Here is a 23,629-nt window from a genome sequence, read left to right on the forward strand (position 1 = left end):
GCACCGCAAAAATGGAAATGCCAGGCTGTTATTCATCTACAGGTTCTCTTCTTCGTCCGTGAACTGGCTGCAGTCAGCGTGCTTTAGACGATGGTATGTGTATCACCATGCGTGAGGCATGGCTGACCATAGACCGGCTCAGAAGTGGCCGAGACATTCGCCTCTCGACCGCGACCATGAGAGCACTCAACTCTCGACGCCCACGGTCAACCGCGAGCATCTATCGGCTCGTGCCTCGCTCGACTCTTTGTTTCTTCTTTCTGCTTTGCGTCCTTCATCACACACGAGCGCGAAGTGTGCCTCACGATGACGGCAGCGTCATTGCGGACCAAGTGCACGATAAGATTTCGAAACCGGTACAGGTGAGTGATCCTGACGACGTAAACAAAGAGGATGTGGATCAAGCACGAAAAAGCTTGACGATAGCAGAACATGATGAAGATGGAGATGTTAGTGAAGGAAGAAATACCTCAGGGGAAGAGATACTCGTCGAGGATCCTGAAAAGATTCAAGTCGAAGCTGCTGGTGATGAAGGTAGCGTGGCGAAGAAGAGAAGACGAAACGACGTGAGTCTTCTCGGTAAGCCCGTGTCTCAGAATGGCGAGACTGTCGAACAGAATGTCGAGGAAAACGAAGGTATTCGAAGATTTGACGCTCAGGTTGCGTCTGACGATACTGAGACGATACTGGATCAACGGAATGTATCGGACAATACAGAGAACAGTCAGGACTCACAAGATGATACTATTGAAATTAACGTCGAGGAATTACACGCGGATGTAAAAAACGTAGATGTGAATGCCGATGAAGATAGAGCGGAGCCGGAAGGAGAGAAGAATGTAGACACTTCTTCTAGTTTTGGAGAAAATCTGGAAGATATCAAATTGAAATGCACGGATAAAATAGATTTAAACAAAGAAGAAACAGGGCAGATTGAAAATTTAGCGGATCATAATTTGGATGAAGCACAAATAGAGAATACCGAGGAAGTAAACGAGGACGTACGCAATGAGCTTCGTAGCTTGCAGCTTGCTCAAACGGAAGAAACCGAAAGTAATCAAGAGGAACATGTCGTGGAAGAAACTGAAAGTAATCAAGAGGAACGTGTGATCGACGAGGCTTTGACCAATGAAGAAATCGGTGACGAAGATCTGGATCTGAACAGAGAAAATAGAGCCAGTGTTCCAGGTAAGTCCAAGTACAAGAGTTCGACTGTTTATTTGAGTGCTGAAGAAGGTAATTTGCCTGGTCGCGAGCAAGAATCAATTGTAGACGGTCAAATAAAAAAATTAATATCTATACGAAACGATGCACTTGAATCCGTCGGTAACAATGCAGAAGAGTCGGAAAAATTTGATGAAGAGAGTCTTCTTTCAGAGAAATCGATTGAGGTTGAAGCGGTTGCGGCTGAAAAAGACGAAGAGATTCGCAATCAACGTAGCAGCGACGTGGAAGCGACATCGATTCAAAGTGAGAATCTCGATCAATCATCTTCAACGACGGAAGCCGATTTAAACCGTTTTCAAAAATGGAAGAATCAAGCTGCGTTTCTTCAGGAACAAATCAAGAACAGAACATTTTTGCAGTATTTAAGGGAACAGGCAATCGAGGTGCTCTCTGATATTCCAAAATTCACGGAAAACCAGTTATTGGATACTTTGAAGAATATTGCGAAAACGCGGGAGTCATCTACGAACGAAACGTACTTGGCTAGCTTAAATGCGTCCGAATTGACTGAAAACCAATTGGAAATAATAAAGTGTGCCGAGCAATTAGTACAGACAAAACAGCGCCAGTCGTTCGTGGAAAATATAGGGGAATGCATTCGCGGTCTCAGTGTCTTTAACTGCATACGCATCTTCGTTTGGCCCGTCGTGCTCGACAATCTTCCGGAATCAGTTAAGCAGTCTCTGAATTATCTGCCAATCGAGGTAAACTTAATGGATTTATTTCAGGGTAACAGGGCCAAATCTGCGAGATCAGAGAACAGCATTCATCATCCGTGGTTGCTAACGCCTGAGTTCGTTGTTTTTAACATTCTGAAGGGTGCTTTGGAATCGAAAGTCACCTACGACTTGGTGCCGAGTTTCATCGATCCAACGAACGAAACCCTGAGGTCACTGCTCACTATCGGCCAACTCCAAATTTTGCAGATGGCTGAGAAACTTTTACCCGGTGAGAGGCGTCGCGAATATGCCGACAGGATGTTCTCATGCGTACGTAGATTCGAATACTTCAGCTGCGTCAAGTATTTTGCCTGGCCGATGGTGAAACAACATTATCCGACGCTGCCGGCTTTTCCGGATTATCAGAATTGGTATCCATCGATACCGTTGTATCCGCAGTACCCTATCGTTCCCTTTCCCAATTTTGTGGGGACCCCTGGCGAGCTTCCGGAAGTCGTTGAAGCTGACGCTACGAGAATGCGGAAGCCCAAGCCGGAAGCGGTGATCGTGAACATCCTTCAGAATACCTTGAAGGAGCACGCGAAAGTTCCTCCTCCATCTATCGCTCATGCTACAGATTCTTACATTGCTATACTTCCTCCGGAGCAATTACTGTCGATTCACATGGCTGAACAGCTACTTCCTATCGCGTATCGTCCAGAATTCGTTCAGAGAACTGTTAAGTGCATTCAGGAATTTAATTATGTAACCTGTTTTAAATATTCCACCTGGCCGACGGTCAAGCAGTTTATTCCCAATCTACCGGACATTTCCGAGTGGCTACCTGACTGGCAATTACCCGATTTCTTCGGTTTGTTGCCAAATTTTCAGATTCCTGATTTTTCATCAATTTTAGGAGGAAACCAACCACCGACTTTACCGATTCCACCAACTGTACCAAACCCACCGACTACGACGACACCGCTAGTCACAGAAAATCCATCGGAATCCACTGGTGCAGAAAAATTATCCAGTCGGATTCCATTATTGTCGCGCCAAAACGAAATTTCTTTCAAAGCATCCAGCGAATTAGAAAACAAGGTCACGGAGATTTTAACAAAGGTACGTAATTCCCTGAGAGTGACATCGAAAAATTCGCATTTAATCATCAACGAAAATGTCATTGTTCTGACAACAATTACTGAGAAACAACTTAATATACTACAATTAGCGGAGAGCATGGTACCACCTCCGGCTCGGGCACCTCTTGTAGTTCAAGTTATGTCTTGCCTCCAGGCGAACAACGACTTTCTCAATTGCACCAGATACGTCATTTGGCCCACGGTTGCTCTTTACGTTCCTAATTTCCCTGAATTTCCTGATTTCTCATCTGCTCAACAACCATCAAAACAAGAAGATCAAATACCATTGAAAGACAAGAACGTTTCAGCTATCAAGGATCAGCAGGAATGGAACAAATCGCAAACGAATTCCAACGTGAAGATTATTTCTAGGACGAAATTTTCGCCTAATAATGGTCCTGTGATTAGTGTTACTGGTACCCGATTTGTGCCGATATTTACAGAACATCCTGAATCGGTGATACTTAACATTCTCAAGGCGATTCAGCTGTCTTCGCCAAACGTGAGAGATGATCAGAGTGTGAAAATAACCAGCACGCAACAGTTTGACCATCTGCTTAATGATCAACAATTGACTATTCTTAAGATAACAGAAAGCTTACTACCCGATGCAACTCGTTCTGCTTTCATCGATCGAATGGTAGAATGTGTACGCAAGAACAATTTTCTAGGATGCTCAAGGATGGTATTGTGGCCGAGTTTATCGGAATATTTCCCTAGACTGCCCAGCTTTCCAAATTTCGGAGGACATCCTCAAGCAGCAAACAGTAAGTCTACATTACCTCAAAATCTGACTGATCCATCGCCATTGTCGGAGACTGATGTGAAAGTCGGCCAGCACGGAGATGCTACTGTTACCATTACAGATACTAGATTTTATCCGATTTTTTCGGAACATCCGGAAGGTGTAATTTTAAGAATACTTAAGACCGTGCAGCATTCTACGCCGGAAGTCCTGCCTTCAATAATCACTTCAAGATCGCCGCATATTACGTCTTATTTTACGGAACAGCAAGGTAATATCGTTCAAATCGCAGAAAGTCTGTTACCAGAATCAGTAAGACCAATCTTCGTAGAGAGGATGATCGCTTGTGTTCGAGAGAGCACGTTCCTCGACTGTACGAGAAATATAGCTTGGCCAACAATTGCTCAATTCTTCCCGAGATTGCCAAACTTTCCCAATTTTGGAAATTTTCAGTTTCTGCCGAGAACTAAACTCGATTTATCATCGATCATACTACGCAACGCTTATTCCGATAATCAGACGTCCAATGAAAAGAGTGAAAATACATCAAAGATTGCCATAGAAACAATTGAGGATAAAATAGAGAACACATTGAAGGATTTGCTAAGTAAGAACTCGTCGCCGCGTTCAGAAAATTCTTACCTAGACGTCAATAATCCTGTGATAGGCACTCTTCTGACTGCTCAGGAGATGAACATTGTCAGATTGGCGGAGAGAGCGATACCGGATTTGATACGTCACGAATATGTAACCAACTTGTTGGACTGCGTGAGAAGCAATAATTTCGTGGCCTGCACCCAGCATGTCACTTGGCCAATTTTGAAACAATTTTCGCCAAGTATACCGAGCCTCGAAGAATTGTTCGGTCAGTTTCAAGCTCCTGGTGCTGGTCAGATTCCCGGTATAAGCCTAATTCCTGGCTCTGGTCAAATTCCTGGTATTAGTCAAATTCCTGGCTCTGGTCAGATTCCCGGTATAAGCCTAATTCCTGGTGTAAGTCAAATTCCTGGTATTGGCCAAATTCCTGGCGCAGGTCAAATTCCAGGTGCGGGTCAAATTCCTGGTGCCGGCCAAATTCCTGGAGCCGGCCAAATCCTTGGTATAGGTCAACTTCCTGGGCAGATCCCGAGTTTTCCTGGAAATCCTTTCACCGAGCGCCCCATCATACAGTTTCCTCTCCCTCAACGTCCTACGGTACCGAGTGGAATTCAAACTGGCATTCCTCAGTTTCCAGGATTGCCTAGCTTTGGTGGCATAAATTATCCGCAAATTCAAATCCTGTCGGATGCGCCGAAAGAGTCGAAGTTGCAGGATCCAAAGCTGCAGGAATCGAAGTCGCAGGAATCGAAATTGCAGGAGCCGAAGCCGCAGGAGCTGAAGTCTCAAGAGCAAACAGTTCAGTCGAAAGTTGCGCATGCAGTGAAACAGGCAAACCAGATAAGTGGAGAATCGAGGGCTTCGAACACTGCGTCAGTAGGTGAATCAGTCTTATCCGCTAAACACATATCGACACCCCTTCTCAATATTCAGTTCATTAATCTTTAATTTTGTTTATTTTCTAGACGAGCAAAGAACCATCCCCGGGTATCTTGGACAATCATCAAACATCCTCATAGATATTTCTAAGGAGAAAATCCGGTTGTCTGAATTTAAGCAACAACCATTGTCGGAGCCCGTTTCCTCAAGCGCATCATCCAAGAAACACGAAAGGAGACGAAGAAGTACTGATCAATTATTAAATTCTTACTATGAGACCGAAGGAGAAATTGAACAGACTTCGGAGACGACAATGGATAGCATGTTCCCGAACATTACGGAATCTGATTTTCTTCAGCTTCTAGTTAATATTTCCAAATCTGAAAAATTTTTGGAAGAAAAATTCAAAGATAATTCGAAGGAATATTTTGTTGATACATTAAATTATACAGTCAGAAATTCTCTAACCGCCGATCAGTACGAAATCTTAAAGCTGGTGGAAGATTTGAACGAACATACGGCAAATCGCGGTTTTCTATCGCGAGTAGTTCGATGCGTACAGAGCTTGAGCTTCATCAGATGCATGGGTATTTTCGTCTGGCCAGTAGTCACTAGTATCGTGCCATCTATCTTACCATCTTTACCCTCGTTTCCTGGTTTCGGAAGATCAATGGAAACTGAAGTACAGAATTTCTTCGGTATGTCCACGAAGGATTTCGAGAAGGAATTATTAGCTAGAAAGGAATCAATGGAAAATATTTTCCTAGACTGGTATAAGACAGCAATGGAGGATAAATTTCAGGTAGATATGGGTTTCCTAAAGCTGAAGGGTTACGGGAATGGTGAAATCGGTATAAGCTTCAATGGCTTTCGCGAAGGTAGAGCTACGAAGATCAAAGACAACAAGAACTTGCCGAGTATCCTGACGATCATCAGCGATATTATGGAAGAAGTACTGGATCAGCGGCCGGACAACGAGAAGCTAAAGAAAGAAAAAGAAAAAAAAGAGAAGAGTCTGGATGATATACAAGATGCAAATTTTCAGCTTCTGCAAGAGAGCGACGAGTACACGGACATTAAACGATCTATAAATGACGATAAGATAATCACTATGTTTCTAGATAAAATCAAGGCCAACGCAACGGACTTCGCCGATGGTGATGTTGCTCAGTTCCTTAACGTAGAGAATGCTTACAATGCTTTCAGCGTACTTTTTGGGACCCGTTTAAACGAAAAGTTTGCGAGCAGGTTAAAAGCCTTTACTGAAGAACATCTTAGGAGAGATAATCCTGAGAAGCATATGAAGAATCTCAACACGGAGGAAATAAAAGTAATACCGTTGAAGGAAGAAATGACCTATGAGCTTCAAAAAGAATCTGTGGAAAGTGACAAAGAACGCAAAAGAGATCATCGTGCAAAGAACGAATTTAGATCTTTGCTGAATGAATATTCAGAGAATTTAGAAAAGAAGGCGGAAGTTTCTATGCAGAAGAACGAGGATCCAGATAATGAAAATAGGATCAAAGATACCGAATCGTCCTCTGACAACAATATGCGTTCGGAACTGAGGGTTTACTTGCCACGTTTGCAAGAAGACATTATGTCCAGGAAAATTACGAGTGCGGTGATACATCTCGGAAGAGCGTTGAAGATGAAGATGAGCCATTTGATACCTGGAATCGGTTTCATAATAACTTTCATCATCCAGACGGCCTTGGCTCACGCGAGAGCGGCTGCTTCCATAGCTGGTATGATCAGCAACATGGCCCTTGCATCAGCTATATTCGGTATGATCCGACAAAGTGTATTCGGGTCGGAAAATCCGAAGATCAAATATGTATACGATAATGATCAAACGGGTCCGGGGATTACTTGGCCACATCATCATAGATCATATTATCATCATGAGAAATAGTATTTTGATTTGCTTGCTCAAGTCTACTTATTTTTTATGTATACTATATTAAATTCCCATACATGTGTTTTGTTAAGAGCTTTATATAAGTCTCTGTCATTACAGACTTTTCTTCAAGTCCGAAACAAATCGAATTATATATTGGGTTAGCTTTAATGTTTTTATATTAGTATTGTAGTGGTCGCGTTTATAAGACAATGTAATTTCGAGATAACTTCTCGATTTCTATGCCTAACAATTCTTCCCATAACAAAATTTTATTATTTCCTAAAAAGAGATTAGTCGGAAAGATAGATATTAATAGTTTCTATAGCTGCGTCCGTGACATTGTCTGTCGTGATATATCTTATTTACACTTTAGTAACACGGAATTCAAGTAGAGTATATTTTCAAAAGTTAGAATAGATGATATTTAGAATCTGAAGAAACGGTATTTTCGTAGATGATTATGGAAACAATCCCTCGCAATTTAATCATGAAACACGCGCCATTTCGCAGGTGATATTTATTTCATTGTCATGGGGCTTTATGGTGGTGGGTGACATTTTTTCATATTTTCTTAACGATTAAGACACAAGTATGGCATTAAAAAATATGTAATACGTAATACAGTTGTATCGCAGAAAAAATATTGAATTGCTAGCGTAAGTTTTCTTAAGACTGATATATTCTTAAATATATCTGATTAAAAATAAATGAATTGTATCTGTCTTGTATAATCGCTATTGTCCCTTCAAATTACAATTATCAATTAATTAATTTCAATGTTATTTTATTTTTTAATAGAATAAGCATTTTAATAACATTATAAAGTTTTGTTAAATTTATATTATAAACACAATATATATAATTATTTAAATTATTTAAATTCTTGAAGTTTTTGAAAATATATGTATCTAGTTTGATTTGTAGAATTCGATGAAGAAGTAAATATAATAAATTATGCGTGCGCTGCAATATTATTCCAAAATACTGGTGCTGCAACTTTCAAGAACCTTGAGAAGTCAACAGTCAGGAATAGACCTGAGATTATTCTGGACTACCACTGAAGGTCTTCTCTCTCTTTTCGTGTATTTCCTCTTTCTTTTATTTATTTCATTAATGTTTTACGCTTTGCATGCAGCAAAAGACATACCGGGACGCAACAAAAGAAACTGGAGTTAAGATCATGATACAACACGCAACCGTTAGAATATTGAACTACTACGAAAGTAGAATAATATTACTTTAGAATTTTATAAATATTATTTTCCGATATTTCTCGCATTGCATACAGTAAAATTACTAATTCTTGGCAGAAACTCTACATAAAAAAGATAAGAATAGATCGGCAAAAATAGTTGGATTCAAAAGTTGGACACACGCCTAGTACCGCACTATGTCATAAGTGACAGAGCCCGGTACCATCAATGTTAAGATTTAATTTTAATCTCGGTTTAATTTATTCTTTATCTTTTTTTAAGAAAAAATAAACAGCAAACTAAAAAAAGAGAAAAAAGTAAAATAAATTAATTCCAGTCAAACTTATTTAACGAATAGTAATTTCATTTAACGGAATAAATGTAAAATGCTTAGAACGTAAATACCTAGCGTAAGATAAGATATTTTTAGTCAATCACGAACGGCCAAATGGAAGGTACTACATCTTCTTGAACCACTTTCGATTCTTCTTCCTCTGGAATTTCTTCTGTGATCGTCCTCGGTTCGATTTCCGCAGAATAAATTAATTCATTCAAGTAATACCTTCAGTAAGTAATTATTAATTATGTTATAGAAACACTTATGATACGATTCATTTAAGTATCATAAAATGTGTATATGTACCATTCGTGAGCGTGATGACAATCGATATTTTCCTCGTCCGTGCATATCCGCTGTTTCTGATCAAACACCGTATCGTTAGCGCAGATCACTGGGAATCCATCACCGGAATTTTCACAAACGTGAAATATCCTGCAATTGTAATCTATATCGGCATAAAAACCGGATGGCATATCCTTGCAAGTAAAGCGAAAAGTTAGATTGGCGAAGATATCGATATCATTTTGTTCACTTGATATCTCCTCATAGGTTTCCAGAAGATTTCTGTCCTATGTAAAACATAGTAATTCGTAATTTTTAATTTTAATTACAAAACAGTGATATATTAAAATAACTTTAAAGTAATTAAAAAAAATTCTTACGAAATGGCCCAAAGTAAATTGATTTGTCACTTTTGTATCTGTATAACAAAAAATATATAAAACCTAACTTTTAAATAATAGAAAATATAGAGATCCTCAAGTAATCGAAATTTAATATAGAGCTAATTTTAAAACTTACTCAACAATAATGAAAAGTTGAACACGTATATTATAAAATAATTCATGTTAATCGTAATTTTTAAAACGAAAATTTTTTAATTCTTGGTGCCGAAATTATAGCTCAATACCAGCCAACACTATCACTCATTTACTCGATGGATAACGCAACCGACTGCGCGACTACAAGCTCTTTGTCTGAAACTGCAGAACACGAAGAGCTCAATGACCTTAATAGCCATGTAATTTCTGAAAAGGCCCGTCATTCTATCTCATTATTGTTTAAACGACACTTAACTATCGCATCCTGCTTTGCTAAACGACGTTTTCGAAGAATCAAGAGAATTCTAAGAATAAAAAAATTCGATTAATTTTCTCTATAAAGAAATAAAAAATGGCTTAATAAATTTGTAAAAAAAAAAAGTAATAAATACAAATTTATTACAAAGAATTTTGTGTTAAAATTAAAATTTTCTATTATGAAGAAAGTAACGAGATAACATACTTAAATTTTTTCGAGATGTTTATTTAAATTAATCTGTGCACCAACAGATGTCGGCTTCATGCTATAAATTACGTGCCTCTCGGTTGAGTACCAAGGTAACTACGTAAAGAAACTTTCACTAGCATCAACCAATCCTAAGGTGTACTCGACGGCTGACTTTCTTCAACACGAGGATTGCCAGGATCGTATCGTTACATACTATTAAATTAAATATAACGTTATATGCATTAAAATTACACAATAATATTTATTCATTCATATGTAAATGTTTATAATTTGAGAAACCTACAAACGCAAACCAAAGGAATATAAAGAAATATTCAGAACTTGACAACTTCTAATCAATAACACTTTTATAATTTTTGACGTTCTTAAAAAGAAACCCTAAAATTAATCAAGTTGAAACTTTTTTTAATCATTCATTAAAACGACAGAAATTTTTTACATACTTTATTATTATAATTTTTAAATTATTAATTTAATGAAAACTTTTGTCAGGTTACTAATAGCAGCTTATCAGTCGCGACCTTCGAAGACATGCAGTATTTTATCAAAATGTGATTGTGGCGAGACTCTCCTTCTTTCTCTCGCAACGGCAAAGGTGGGATATCTACGAAAGGACAGCGTATCAACTGCCAATGAGGGAGGTCTTACTTCTGAAGCTGCCTTTCTCTTTGCCTCCGTGCCTCGGTTCAGTTTTCACGGCAGCTTCAGCTAGGAACCACATGCAGAATGTCTTGAAGACACACGAAGGTGAATTCAAAACGTGTACTCCTTTCTGTTCTTCTTTCTCACTCTTTCTGCTCCTGCATGGTGGAAGAAAAAGGACAACCCGTTCGGCTGCGAACATGTAACCCTGAGGATACCAGCAGTGCATCCTTGAAAAAAATCACAACGACCTTCGCGCTTTTAAAAATCGTTGGACAAAGTGTAACAAGGTATACCGCAACTTTTTTGTGACAAACGATAATATTATAGTCTATTGTTTTAAAATTGAAAAATGCTCGACAATATTGTTTTTAAACATCTCGCATTTACCGACTATTAGAATAATAGCAGGTATGATATATTGTACTAATAATAAGGAACAGCTTATCAAACAGCTTATGTCAGATATGTCAGATACCAGGCTATAGATTGAGATTGAAAGAAAAAAGAAAATCAATATATCAGGTTTAGTAATATTCGCTTCGATTGATTAAATTCAATCTCAATTTCTAATACGAGTATTAGACTTATTATATTTTTAAATACAAAGGTGCTAAGTTTCGTAATGTTCGCAGCTGAGTATCCACGTGTGTTTAGGCGCGTCATCTCTCCGCTCAGCGAACGGTGACTTTAATGCATGCACAAAACGTTACGCTTCTATGTTACTTGAACTAATTATCTTTAATACTTAACTAACTCACGAAGCTTTGCACAGTTATTTCTATTTTGTTTAGTTGCGATAATATTGTTCTTTATAATTATTCTAACTTGACATATGTAAGTATTTAAATACAGTATAGGTAAAATTATTTTTTTTGGAGAGTTCATTATTCAATATATAAGATTTTTATTTTTTTCACATAAATTTAATCTTGAAATTCGGAAACTTTGTAATAGTTTTCTAAATAATATTCTTTATAAATTACAAACTTTTATATAATAATCAAGCATAAATTAAATTAAATTATACATATTCTTTACTTTATTTAAAAAAAATTTTCTTAATAATTACTATACATATATTTTTGAAAGGAAAGGTGTAATGTTACAAATAAAAATCGTATAGTAAACGAATGTAGACATAGGATATTACACGATGCGGTATTTGCAAGGATAATATCGAAACAAAAATCTTCTTGTCTACTATGTTAAAGAAATGCATGGAAAAGTGCATCTCATTTTGACGAGGCAGTTTCTTTTATAATGAGATTTAATCTTAGTACTTAACTGCGAATATTATAAGTTGGTAGTGATGCATTTTCTTTACGTAAAGCCGTCTATCTTTGCTACGTTAACACAATAGCTCTAATTGATAGACTTTCAGAAAGTGGAGCGTGGAGCAAATTCTTTTTCTCTCCACTGTCTTTCCGCTTTCGAGAAGCGGAAGTCTCACGTTCGGGAAAGCATACTGTTTATTGATAGCTTCTCGAGTTTCTAAATATTTTTAAGTCGGTACAAATATAAGCAAAAAGTAACAAGTAACGGTTCGAGTTTTGATCCAGATACTCGAGATAACTTAATAATAATAAATAATCGAGTATTGCCGATGCATTACGTCAATGATACCAGGTTCGTTCATTTTTCTTAGATCTGATACGAGTTTGGTGTCACGAGAGACCAGCGTGATCCGGTCCAGTGGTTAGTTCCTTGGTTTATAAAGTAGAAAGATCAACTGAAATAAGTGAAAGGCGCGTATGTTTTTCCCAACGTATCGTTTTACTTCTAAATCGTTATCGTCTCATCGATTTTAGATTTACAGATTTTCTTGATGACAACTTAATGTTCTTACTCTCCTAAGAAATACGCCTAGTTGGATTAATTGGAATTCTGATTAAAAATGGATGAATCTAAATTTTCTGATTGAATCTATTGGAATTCTAATTAAGATAAGCGGAATTTTGATTAATCTAATCTTCTGGTTCGCTCATTTTCAACCAAACATTTTTCTCAGTGTATAAATATAAATTTATTGATATACTTTTACTTGGCATACATCTTGTCTGAGATAAAAATAATAAATCTTCCTCATTCATAATGCAAACGCTAATGATTTCTTACATATCGTGCTTATACATACAGCGAGCATTATAAACTGATGCTTGAACTAGATCATCGTGCTTTTCTTCTTGCCTGTTTGAATTACTAGGGCTGTAATAAGGCATAGTTTTCCATTTCTCAGATCGGTGAGTCCCACAATTATTTTAATTATAAGCTACCGTTAATTACGGGAGCCTCGCTGCGACGCGAAGACTCGGTTGTTAGACATTGGAATATATCGAAAGTGTAAATTGACAATTCAACTTTCATTGTTACCATACAATTGTTAATTAATAATAGAATACACTGCAAATATTTTTCGTACAATAAAAAGAATATGCCTAGATTCAACCGGAAAAACATATGACCAGGAAACAGTGATTAATAATTGCATCAAAATATAATTGATTATTAATGGTGACAACTGTATTTTTTTTCATGGCCTATTGATATTTTTTCAAATCCACCCACAGAGCACAAAGAGTATACGATGATCTTTGAAAGGAGGTCGGTTATTATACAAAGATTATATTTGCTAATCGTCCAAGTTTCGAAAGAAGGACAATCAATTTGCAATAAACCGCAGTGCAGCACCATTGCACGCAACCATTAATTTTCTATCGAAATTTCATGCATGGTTACGCAGGTGGTTCATCGTTTTCGCGATAGTACACAGTGAAAACGCATTGGTCTAATCGCATTAACATTTCCGGATGGACAAGTCGCCGCTTTCATAATTTTCTTTTGCAAGATGCGCAACACGAGGCAAATTGTGAGTGACGTATGAGTTAAACGTCCCTACGATAGCTTATAATTTGTTACGTGACAGAAAGCGCGATTGCTGTAGTTGCGTGCCTCCTTTCTAGAATCGCGTGGGAGACGCTATCGTCGGTACACGATCATTGTATTAATTATGATTGAATAATGAATGGGCAAAGCATGATCCATGAGAGCATCATCCATGAGATCTTGATCTTTTGCGGCGTTTTTTGTTACGCAGTGGTCAGCGCGTAGGTTTCATTTTGCGTGGGTTGTGTCTACCTGAAAAAAGTAGTCTCGTCTTCAAGGACGTTTTTGGGCTATATCGTGATAATCTTAGCGGTTAGTCACCTCTGCGCCTTGGTATCAAGAAATCGCAGGATATCTCAGCAACTCGCGTGGGATAATAAGCGGTGAGATCGGATCGCGAATTGAGCGACTGATGTAATCGCTTTTGCTTAAACACAGGCAACAGGAACTTCGAAGGGCCGTTTAACAATTCATTCGCGAAAGATTGCGCAGAACAATTGCGATTTTGAAGCAACTACGATTTTATTAGGTGCATAAGCTGCATGGTTATCGGCGTATCGATCTGTTGCGTACATTAACCAAGGGAGTTCGCGTAGCGAAAACTTTCCCACATTTCTGACGAGACGTGCGTTGCATCACGGAATGACTAATTGAAATGTTCATTTTACAAAGATATCACGAGTTTGCACGTTATCTATATAAACCAAACTATTATCAATCTTTATGATATAAATGTAATATAGATATTTTTCAACGTAACTTATTATATGTATTTATTAAAGAGATTATGTAAATTATACTATATACAATTTTCTTATAACAGTATTTTTTCATGTAAAATTTGTTGTTATACGTTTGAACTCATATCAGTTATGTAATTATAAAGTGTAAGCGCGTAATATATAATTATATAATTACATTATATAATTACGAAAATGTTAAATGGATTTCTTTTTGTTTGTGCTTTTCAAAGCAGGTATTAAAATGTTATCTCCACTATTGCTGTTGAGTATGATTGTGTCCATAATGGGTGGCTACGTGCCACCTGGACCGAGGTTCGGATGCCCCAAAGACGCGATTTACATTTATCCCTGCACTTGTCTTCGGGGCAGTGACAGAGGTTTATACATCCGTTGTGAGAATACGAATCTGGCCAGTCTCAGTATTGCCTTCACGAATCTGGGAAACGAGGGCATGCCGATCGAGGAACTGGTTCTATATAAATGTAACATAGGTGAGTCGATTTAATATCACGTCGTAAAGAAAAAGAAATTTGCGTATAATATTCTCGCGGAAGATGACGAAATAAGTCGGTTAAATAAACTATTCCATTTTTATTAATTGGCAGTACGATTCTACGGGCCCGCTCTATATCCATTGGATGTGCGAGTGCTCAAGTTCATCGATACGCCATTGAGATTGATCGAAGAGCACAGTTTTCTTGGCGTGAACCGAACTCTTCAGGAGCTTTATGTAATAAACAGCAATCTGGAAAAATTTCCTCGTGAAGCACTGCAGATCCTCGGCAATCTCAGCCTGTTGAGCATCACCGGGCACCGGATATCTGCCTTGCTGGGAAATAGTTTTGGTGAAAGCGCGGCGGCTGCGAAGCTAGAAAAATTGGAGATTAGTAACGGTAATCAGAATCTCGTGAGATATTGTCAGTGGAAAATGCACACCGTCTCATTATACAGATCTTAAAAATGATACAATTGTATGAACTCAATTTTTGATATTACGTATATAGAAAATAATATTTTCATCATATATAACTTTTTATGTAATACTTATATATAAAAACATAATTATAAAAAAATATCAAATTAAAATTCTTGACTGACTTTTATATTTTTTAGGTACACTTTCTTCCTTGCCTGTGGAAGCATTAACGCCACTCAAGAAACTTAAAACTCTTGATCTTCATGGCAACAAAATAAAAGACTTGAAGAGGAATCAATTCAAAGGTCTAAGAGACACCGAGTTCTTGGATATCTCTCACAATTTAATCGACAAATTAGATCCGTCTCATTTAGCCGATCTTGTCAAGATGGGATGGTGCAACATATCGCATAATGCTATCGCCGATTTGAAAAGGTTGACAGACTTGAAGAAAACGGTACTTATCATAAAATTTTCCGCAATGTACCTAAGATTGTTTCTTTCGTTTTAGAGGAACCTTCGCCCGGAATTCCGTCTTAAAGGTCTTAAATTTGAGCCACAACAAAATCAGGAAACTTGATTCAAACACTTTCCGTGGCATGCGTTTTCTTAGACGGTTACATCTGAGCGACAATCAAATCGACGACGTGGGTCGTGGAACTTTCGGTTCCATTACCAGAATCGGCACCGTTGATCTTGCCCGGAACTTTATTAAGAAAATCGACTTCCAAATGTTCAATCAGTTACAATTTGCTGAGGTATCTGAAATAATTATACTTGCACAATTCTCACACAATTTTTCTTTAACCTTCTAGGGGGACGACATCATTTTGTCATTAAAAAAACAATTCTTTTATTGATTTTGCTAAAAAAATATCTTATGAGTGAAAAATTCATCTATATATATATAGTTTATTGATGTATATTCTTTCTGGCGGTAGAAGTATATTTTAATATTCAATATTATATACATTTTTATTTTTAATATTTTTCAGTTTCATTAATCTGTAGAGATCTCGAATTTATCATAAATTTAATTTTAAAATAAATATTACAAATATATATTCGAAAGGATTAATAGCAGATTTTTCGTGATAGCTTATAGATGTTTCCGAGAATTTCGTGACGATCGTGGAGAAATTGGCGTTCAAAGATATCTATCTGGCGAAAGTGAATCTGTCTCACAATGAAATTTCAAAGATCGAATCAGGCGCTTTCGAGAATTGTGCGAATATCACATTATTGGATCTCAGCCACAACAAGCTCGAGAATATCTCAAAGTATTCTTTCGATAGTGCATCATATGCTATGGAATTACAACTTAGTTATAATCTATTTACATCTCTAAATCAAGTGAGTAAAATTTTTGATGTAAAAAAAATAGTTCACATTATTTCATTAAGATATTTATTTTTATTCAGTCTAAACACTATTGACATTCTATTTTTGTAGATTCCAATGCACAACATGACGGGGCTGAAAATCTTAAACGTTTCCCACAATCTGATACATTCCATTCCACGACAAACTTTTCCAAAGCTGTACGAGCTCCACACGATCGACATCTCGCACAACAATCTATCCGAGATTCATAACGCCGTATTTCAGACGCTCTTCAGCTTGCGATTCTTGAACATGTCGTATAATTCTCTAGAGAAAATAAAACCATCGACGTTCGGACCGCTGCCGACGCTTCTAGAACTCGATATGAGTTACAATCAATTAAACGACGTTGCACGAGGTAGTCTCACTCGATTAGCCAGTTGCAGGTGAGTCATTGTTGATTAATAAAATTACAAAATTTTATGTTTGCAATGACATGTCTATTGTATTTTAGGAGTTTAACGGTGAAAAATAATCGTTTGACAAAGATATTCCAATTGCCAATTTCTCTGGGTCATTTGGACTTCTCGGAGAATCTGTTGGAAGAGATTCCGAGCACCGACGTGTGGCCTACGATGAATGCATTGCTCTCGCTGGACCTTTCGCGGAATCAGCTGGGCGATAACCTGCAAGAGGGGAGCTTCGAAAACCTGCTGACCTTGAGAATCTTAAACCTGCAAGCGAATAACATTACAAAGCCGCCTTGGCAAGCACTCGGCGGTCTGAGCAGTCTGCAGTATCTTTATCTGCAGGTAAGACAAGAGAAACTTGTATGGGGGAATTCTTCTTCGAAGATCAATAATTTTCTGAATTTTTACCGATGGATATATTTCAGGATAATTACTTGACGAAACTGGAAAAAGCCGCCTTCGGCCGTCTGCCGATAGTATTTGAGCTGAACTTGGCGAACAATAAAATAAGTAATATAACGAGCCGGGCATTCGAGGGCCTGTTGCAGTTGCTAACGTTAAACTTGACGACCAACGACATTAGCTACATACCAAACGGCGCGTTTCAGGGTCTAGTATCTCTACGAACACTCGACCTATCGCATAATAAATTGGAGAAACTGGACAACAAGACGCATGGACTGCTCGACGATTGTCTATCTCTGGAGAGACTCAACCTTAGTCATAACGAGATATCATTTATCACCCGGAAGACCCTTCCAAATGATCCCTGGATTCCTTATAGGTTAAAGGAAGTCGATTTATCCTATAATACAATGCCGGTCATTACCTTCGACTTCATCGCCGGTGCTAAAAAGATTCAGTATTTGAATCTTTCTCATAATAACATTGATGAAATCAGGAGATGTGAGTAGTAAACCAGAAATGTCGTTTTTAATAGCTTCGACAACTAATCGAGTTGCTGTATAACATTGGCCTATTGACTTATCTTTCCTACTGAGAATCGTCGTTTATGAGAACGTTGCCTTATTTCAGATGTAATTGGGAATTTAACGGCTTTGCAGACGTTGGATTTATCGTACAATGACATAAGTGACATCTCGGATAAAGATATTTTTCTTCCGCCATTAAATTTAACCAACTTGCATCTGAGTAACAACCATCTAAGCCATGTGCCTCTCGACAAGATTCTACCGCTGCCGAATCTAAAAGTTCTCGATCTGGAAGAAAACAAGATCGGTGTTTTCGATGAGAGGTTCATGAAAATTATTCAGAACGGCACGGTGTTCAAATACTCCGGTAACAATACATTAAATAATTAGATAAAAACACAAAATTAAGCCACTAAAGGACTTTTAAAACTGTACTTATAATCAAATTTTTTATTATCAATATTTAAAATATATTTATATTAGGTAATCCCATGCACTGTGATTGTCATGTGCGGCCATTGAAGAGATGGCTAAAATCTCAAACGGAATTTCCAACGGAATGGTCGAACGTGATGTGTAAAAGTCCAAATTATCTCGCAAATAAATTTATCTCGGAAGTAACCGAGGATCTTACGAACTGCGGCGAGAGGGATATTCAAGAGGAGCCCGAACTCGATATCACACCTGATGTGAAATATCGAAGCATTGATTAGTATGTAATATATTTCATCGTTAATTTCTGTTATCATAAATATATCGTTTGAAATTTTCTCGAAAACTTCGGAGATGACAAATTACAATTTTCTTTAGCAATACCGAGGATAAAAGTTGGAAAGCGACGTGGTACGTAACGTCGCGCGAAGATATCGGCGACTTCTACGTGGTGATTCGGGAATCTGGTAGCAGTAAATCCATGCTCGAAAAGGATATCGTTTACAGCGAGAGATCCTTCAAAATCAACGATCTGAAGAGGTCGAACACCAAATACGAGCTCTGCGTGCTCGCGCGTGACTCTGAAGGGAACGTCAAACATTATAGGAATTCGCAGTGTCAGATTTTGAATCAGCACTCCAGCTCGACCGATAGTTTCAGGGCGAGCCTGTACTTCGTGATAGTCGCTGCTTCCTTTTGCACTCTTATGAGATTTCGTTAACCTGACGAAACTAGTATTCGTAGTACTTAGAAAAATGTCTTACGTTTCGTGGAGATAGTAAGATAAACACACGAAGTTATTATCGCTGGTTAAATTTCTGATCGTTCTGCTATTTTAGATTTTTATCTATGTCGCGTTGAAGCGCGATAAGCGATGTGATTGTACAATAAATTAATATGTATATTCCTCGAAAAGGTGTCCAGTAAACAAGCTAACGTTACTTATTGTTATTTTAACGTCAAAATGACATTTTGAAATGATGTCAAAATGATGATAAGAGCTTCAACTTGTTTGCTGGGTGATATACTGTGTGCGTTGTACATAGAACGTATTGTATTTTGCTCGGAAGTAGGGACGTTGAACGTCGTGTATTTATTTTTGTAAAATATATACCTTGTACAAGTCACATATATTGTTGTCATTTAACACAAATGGATTAACCAAAGGTCTGTTCTTTTTCAAAGAATATTCTAAACTGGTGTAATAAGTTGGAGTGAAACAAACTATATTTGTTTCATTCCAACTTACTGTATCAAAAAATGTACACCAGTTGAAAACATGCTTTGAAAAAGAACAACTCTCAAGATTCGGCATGAAGAAGAGACACGTCTAACGGCTGTGACCAGATCCTTACGATAGTTTGCAATTGTTACGTGAATGAGAGGGACGATTAGTCGACGATAAGCGAGCGAATCCTTTTAATCAAGACCAACTAATCCCACGATATTAATTTGCCGTCGCGTAGTCGTCCTGTTCCGTGACTAATAAAGCACTCGAGCGACTTGCTGAAAAAATTCTCAAGGAAGTCAGCGGTCTCCCGAGCTTTGCGCAGTAAGATTATTTCATTATCTCGTAAGGAGACCATAATTAGTATCCACGATAACGTACAGTGTGTTTTGTTGTATTAAAAAAGGGGAAGGGAAGAAGAGAGATCTCTAATGAGGGCGTGAAACAGTGGAAACCGTTGTTTCCGCAAAAGGGTATGCCATCGCGAATTTATTAGCGTTATTGGAAATCGAACGTAACAGCCGATTAGGTTCGCTCGCAACGACGACAATAATGTTGATTTTTCCTTTATTATTCGCACTTTGTTAACGTAATCGCGCGTTAGCAATTATCGGTTACCCCACGTAATCACGACAGAAAGAGACAATATTATGCGCACGCGAGTTCGGTGGATTAACGGGAATTTAAATTATACGACGCACGGCGTATTTGATTAATATAGCTTCGGTTGGCATACCAGAAAAAACAATGCACACACGCCTCTTGCCGTTCTGCTTGACGGCCCTCTCAGCGGCTTGCCCTCTCAATCGGGATTAATGTCGTTTTAACGCTTAATTAACGAAGTATTCCTCAGCAAAAAGCGTCGATCTTCGTTGTTTTATCAAAGTTACAGATGCTATTTTATGACAGTTAAGAACATATGTTTTGCAATCTCGTCTGATTTATTTTATTATTACAGCTTTATAATTTCACGGCATATAAAATTTTTCTTATATTATTTTTATTTCTTACATGGTAAATTTTTATAAAATGTGAATCAGTGGAGATGAAAATGCAAATAGAAAAAAAAAGAGAGAGAAACGTTAAACGTTAAAATAATGTTTCAGAAAAGTTCTATATTTTGCAATTCTTAAATCCGCGATATCTGCAAGATACAAGATTTCATTCCGATACTGATATCTGGTTACGAAATATCTAGTCAGACACTTTCACCAGAAGCCAATAATGGCTAAGAAGTATCGTATACGACTGGGTACGAGTTCTCACGAAGAATCACGAAGATGATACTCGTGGGCCCCGTAGGACAGATATCCGCTTGTCTGGGTCTTGTTGAGGCCCAGCAGACCTCGAGGTTCTTAGGTACAAGTAAATTTACATTTGTCTCTTCCCTCGTCGACAAATTGCCACGACAACACGTCGACATTATTGGCTCTCGTCGTAAAAATTGCTGACTCGGAGGAAACAAACACATTTGAATTTTACATCAATTATATTGATCGAAAAAGTTCACACGCCTCTTCACGTGACCCCACGTCAGCTGGTAATCATTTATTCTCCAACTTGCCAATGGATATCTATTAATTCATAGTATTCGATAAAATATCGTCGTTAGGCTGTTAATAATCGTTTTTTGTTATCTGCGGCACTGGTCACATGAAGCCTGGGCGTATGAATAAAGTAGGCAGAACACATTTACATACGCCGCTTTGGGCAGTGACTCACGATGTATCCATGTAAGGCCCAGAGCGAGAGGTGCCGTTGGCCCCACACGCCTACATTAAAACGCTGCCCGACCGTGCTTCGGCAAAAGACAAAAAGAAGAAGAAGAAAAAAAAAGAAATAAAAGATAACTCGTTCCGTATATAAAAGGTTCTTCTGCACGATATCGACTCACGATTCGTTGAGGTATCGAGACCGCGTTTGTGAGGCCCAAATCCTGGCGCAAGATCTCGCGTATCGCTATATCGGCGCAATCGATTGCAGGGTGATGGAACACGCCTCTATCTGAATACCTCGATGAATCTTCTTCAGCCTATAAATCAATTAGCGCGTGGAACTTGTTATACCTTCCCGCGGTTATTCCGGCCCGCAAGCTCATTCCGGTTACCAGATAAGCGCGCCACGTACACACGCGAGTCCGAACGCATACGTGCGATCGTACCATTGCGATCGTTTTGCTGCGGCTGCCACTTTCTCATCCGTGTGTCTTTTGTTTCTCGGTGACAGTGGCGTACAAGAGGCCCCGTCATGCCCGCTACGAATGATACGGATGCTCGTTTCCACCAAGAGATAGTTTAATTTTAATCCTGATTTAATTAACTCTTCATCTTTTTCTAGTTCTAAGAATTAGAAAAAAATGCTGAGTAAGTTGAACTGAGATTAAAGTTAATCTATATTGGTAGAAACAGGTCGAGTCTAAATCCGGCTAACGTCCATTTCTACCAATATAGATTAACTTGTGAATCCCGGTTTAATTTATTCTCCTAATCTTTTTCTAACTGTTAAAACTAATCTGTGTAATAAAATTGAAAAGAACAGCCACATAAAATGAGGAAAATTTAAATACAAGAACATCATCACAATCTTCATACATTACATTGGTGTATTCAAGGTCTCGGTCTTGCTTACGTAAGGTTGAATTACTGTGAATCAAATGAAAGAAATAAGTCTCTCATAGTTTGCATCGGTTAGTTTTGACATTTGATTAACACTCGAGGTACAATAAGATATAAACTTGTCTTTCATCGCAATGTTTGATACACTTCTACGCCACTGGTCGATGCTGCAGTCTGGGTCTGCTGGCGGTTCAAACTCTCCCGCCACTCTCTTATTCCATCAGTGTCTCTCGCGTGTTCGCACGGGGAACATCGCTCGCGCGTCTTTATCAGGACTCATTCCGGCGAGTTCTCGGATTTTTCATTATCAGCGAAAATATTCGCGGTGTAAGATATCCGCTTTCGCGGATAGTGAGAGGAGAATCGGTTCCTTACGCCCGGGCCTAGCCGCGTCCATCTAAATGAGAGCCCTTCGCGGATAGTAGAAAAATATTCGGTTCTCTTCTTTCCCATCCTTTCCTCTTCCGCATCCGTTCCTCCTTTCTTTATTCCTTTGTTTACCTATCCCTCACGCAAATCGCGACTACATGATCCGCGGGCGTTTCGTAATTACCCGGAGAATGGACATGGCTGACCGTTTCTGGAGACTGGCCCTGTGCTGGATATGCATCGTCGGGCTCGCAGCCGCCAATGGTGAGCGATTTAAACCCAACACGTTTAAACCCAATCATGTGATCATGGTGGTCCCGTGATCATCGTGATTTTATTCAAAATAGTAAGCACGCGAGAGACAATATAAGGAAATATAGATGTTGAAAAAATTCTAAATCGAGTACAGGTGTACCGCGCTGTCTACGCTTGACTATAGCGTTCTACGGTAATCAGTGACGAAGAGAAAACATGATAATCGCGAATGAAAGTGACGTTCCTTTGTTCTCAAGCCGATTACGCCGACGATTGGCGGTTGACGCGGCATAACAAATAAGTAGCGTGACACGTCGCAGAATGCATCATAAAGTTTCAAAGCACCTGACGCACGCGCGTCTAAGTAGGATGTCCTAGATCGCGATGCCTACCAGGTATCACGAGAGAGGATCATAGCCTACCCAAAGCGCCAGTCAAGGTTGCGACGTTCCCTCATGCGTCGCGCGACGCGCTCGTTATGACTGACTTTAGACTCGTTACTGTTGACGTTGGCAGACGTTTTCTTTCTTACTCGCTTCATGGTTCAGCTATTTATAAAAATAGCAGTGTCCAACAATGATAGAACAAACCGACGACCAACACGCACGCATGACGCTGGAGACTGATCGTTTTATGACTCGCAAAGGCGCGTTCAGATTCCCACTCGAGCGCCAGTCGGGTATCATTTCATCCGTGTTTAATGATCGGCGAAGAGCAAGGATGATACATGGGTGGTAATCGGGTGGGAATCTGAACTGCCTGAATATAGCCCAGGGAGATTATTCCCTCGAGATACGACGCAGTCGACACCAATTAAAAGTAACATAACATCAATGTTATAAT

At 38.6% G+C, this 23,629-nt stretch overlaps 4 protein-coding genes across 9 annotated transcripts in view; 3 read left to right on the forward strand and 1 right to left on the reverse strand.

Moving 5' to 3' along the window:
- The first annotated feature begins 94 nt into the window (after positions 1-94).
- On the forward strand, positions 95-19,437 carry LOC108765967 (uncharacterized). Of its 6 annotated transcripts, XM_018514932.1 has the most exons (12): positions 95-5,250; positions 14,480-14,737; positions 14,852-15,139; positions 15,360-15,597; positions 15,674-15,920; positions 16,261-16,515; positions 16,615-16,931; positions 17,000-17,297; positions 17,381-17,861; positions 17,991-18,254; positions 18,371-18,599; positions 18,698-19,437. In XM_018514932.1, the coding sequence occupies exons 1-12, from the start codon at positions 96-98 to the stop codon at positions 19,038-19,040; spliced, it is 8,373 nt and encodes a 2,790-aa protein (XP_018370434.1). In that variant the 5' UTR covers position 95; the 3' UTR covers positions 19,041-19,437. The 6 variants fall into 6 exon arrangements, with proteins under 6 accessions (XP_018370434.1, XP_018370431.1, XP_018370430.1 ...); XM_018514929.1 differs by lacking the exons at positions 14,480-14,737; positions 14,852-15,139; positions 15,360-15,597; ... (6 more) ...; positions 18,371-18,599; positions 18,698-19,437 and adding an exon at positions 5,336-7,803 and having other exon boundaries at positions 95-5,084; positions 5,145-5,250; XM_018514928.1 differs by lacking the exons at positions 14,480-14,737; positions 14,852-15,139; positions 15,360-15,597; ... (6 more) ...; positions 18,371-18,599; positions 18,698-19,437 and adding an exon at positions 5,336-7,803 and having other exon boundaries at positions 95-4,764; positions 4,801-5,250.
- On the reverse strand, positions 8,772-14,528 carry LOC108765968 (uncharacterized). The gene is made up of 4 exons (XM_018514933.1): positions 14,501-14,528; positions 9,348-9,376; positions 8,989-9,254; positions 8,772-8,907 (listed from the first exon to the last, which is right to left on the reverse strand). The coding sequence occupies exons 1-4, from the start codon at positions 14,526-14,528 to the stop codon at positions 8,772-8,774; spliced, it is 459 nt and encodes a 152-aa protein (XP_018370435.1).
- On the forward strand, positions 10,643-13,483 carry LOC108765969 (uncharacterized). The gene is made up of 2 exons (XM_018514934.1): positions 10,643-10,907; positions 13,361-13,483. The coding sequence occupies exons 1-2, from the start codon at positions 10,780-10,782 to the stop codon at positions 13,407-13,409; spliced, it is 177 nt and encodes a 58-aa protein (XP_018370436.1). The 5' UTR covers positions 10,643-10,779; the 3' UTR covers positions 13,410-13,483.
- Positions 19,438-22,397: 2,960 nt separating the features above from the next.
- Positions 22,398-23,629, forward strand: part of qsm (Zona pelucida superfamily protein qsm) — a 28,376-nt gene continuing 27,144 nt past the window's right edge. Inside the window, exon 1 of the mRNA XM_018514764.1 lies at positions 22,398-22,795. Coding sequence (XP_018370266.1) covers positions 22,690-22,795 — 106 coding nt within the window. The 5' untranslated portion in view covers positions 22,398-22,689. The remainder of the gene's footprint in view (positions 22,796-23,629) is intronic.

This window comes from Trachymyrmex cornetzi, unplaced genomic scaffold (genome assembly GCF_001594075.2).
Source record: "Trachymyrmex cornetzi isolate Tcor2-1 unplaced genomic scaffold, Tcor1.1 scaffold56, whole genome shotgun sequence".
NCBI classification, from domain to species: Eukaryota; Metazoa; Arthropoda; class Insecta; order Hymenoptera; family Formicidae; genus Trachymyrmex; species Trachymyrmex cornetzi.

Coding starts and splice junctions, on each gene's coding strand:
- LOC108765967 (XM_018514932.1), top strand. CDS start 96: ATGTGTATCACCATGCGTGAGGCATGGCTGACCATAGACCGGCTCAGA. Junction 15,921..16,260: donor ATCAGTTACAATTTGCTGAG/GTATCTGAAATA, acceptor TTTTCGTGATAG/CTTATAGATGTTTCCGAGAA. Junction 18,600..18,697: donor AAATATCGAAGCATTGATTA/GTATGTAATATA, acceptor AATTTTCTTTAG/CAATACCGAGGATAAAAGTT.
- LOC108765968 (XM_018514933.1), bottom strand. CDS start 14,528: ATGGACACAATCATACTCAACAGCAATA. Junction 9,377..14,500: donor AATCATACTCAACAGCAATA/GTGGAGATAACA, acceptor CAGATACAAAAG/TGACAAATCAATTTACTTTG. Junction 9,255..9,347: donor AATTTACTTTGGGCCATTTC/GTAAGAATTTTT, acceptor TGTTTTACATAG/GACAGAAATCTTCTGGAAAC.
- LOC108765969 (XM_018514934.1), top strand. CDS start 10,780: ATGGTGGAAGAAAAAGGACAACCCGTTCGGCTGCGAACATGTAACCCT. Junction 10,908..13,360: donor GTTGGACAAAGTGTAACAAG/GTATACCGCAAC, acceptor ATGGTTACGCAG/GTGGTTCATCGTTTTCGCGA.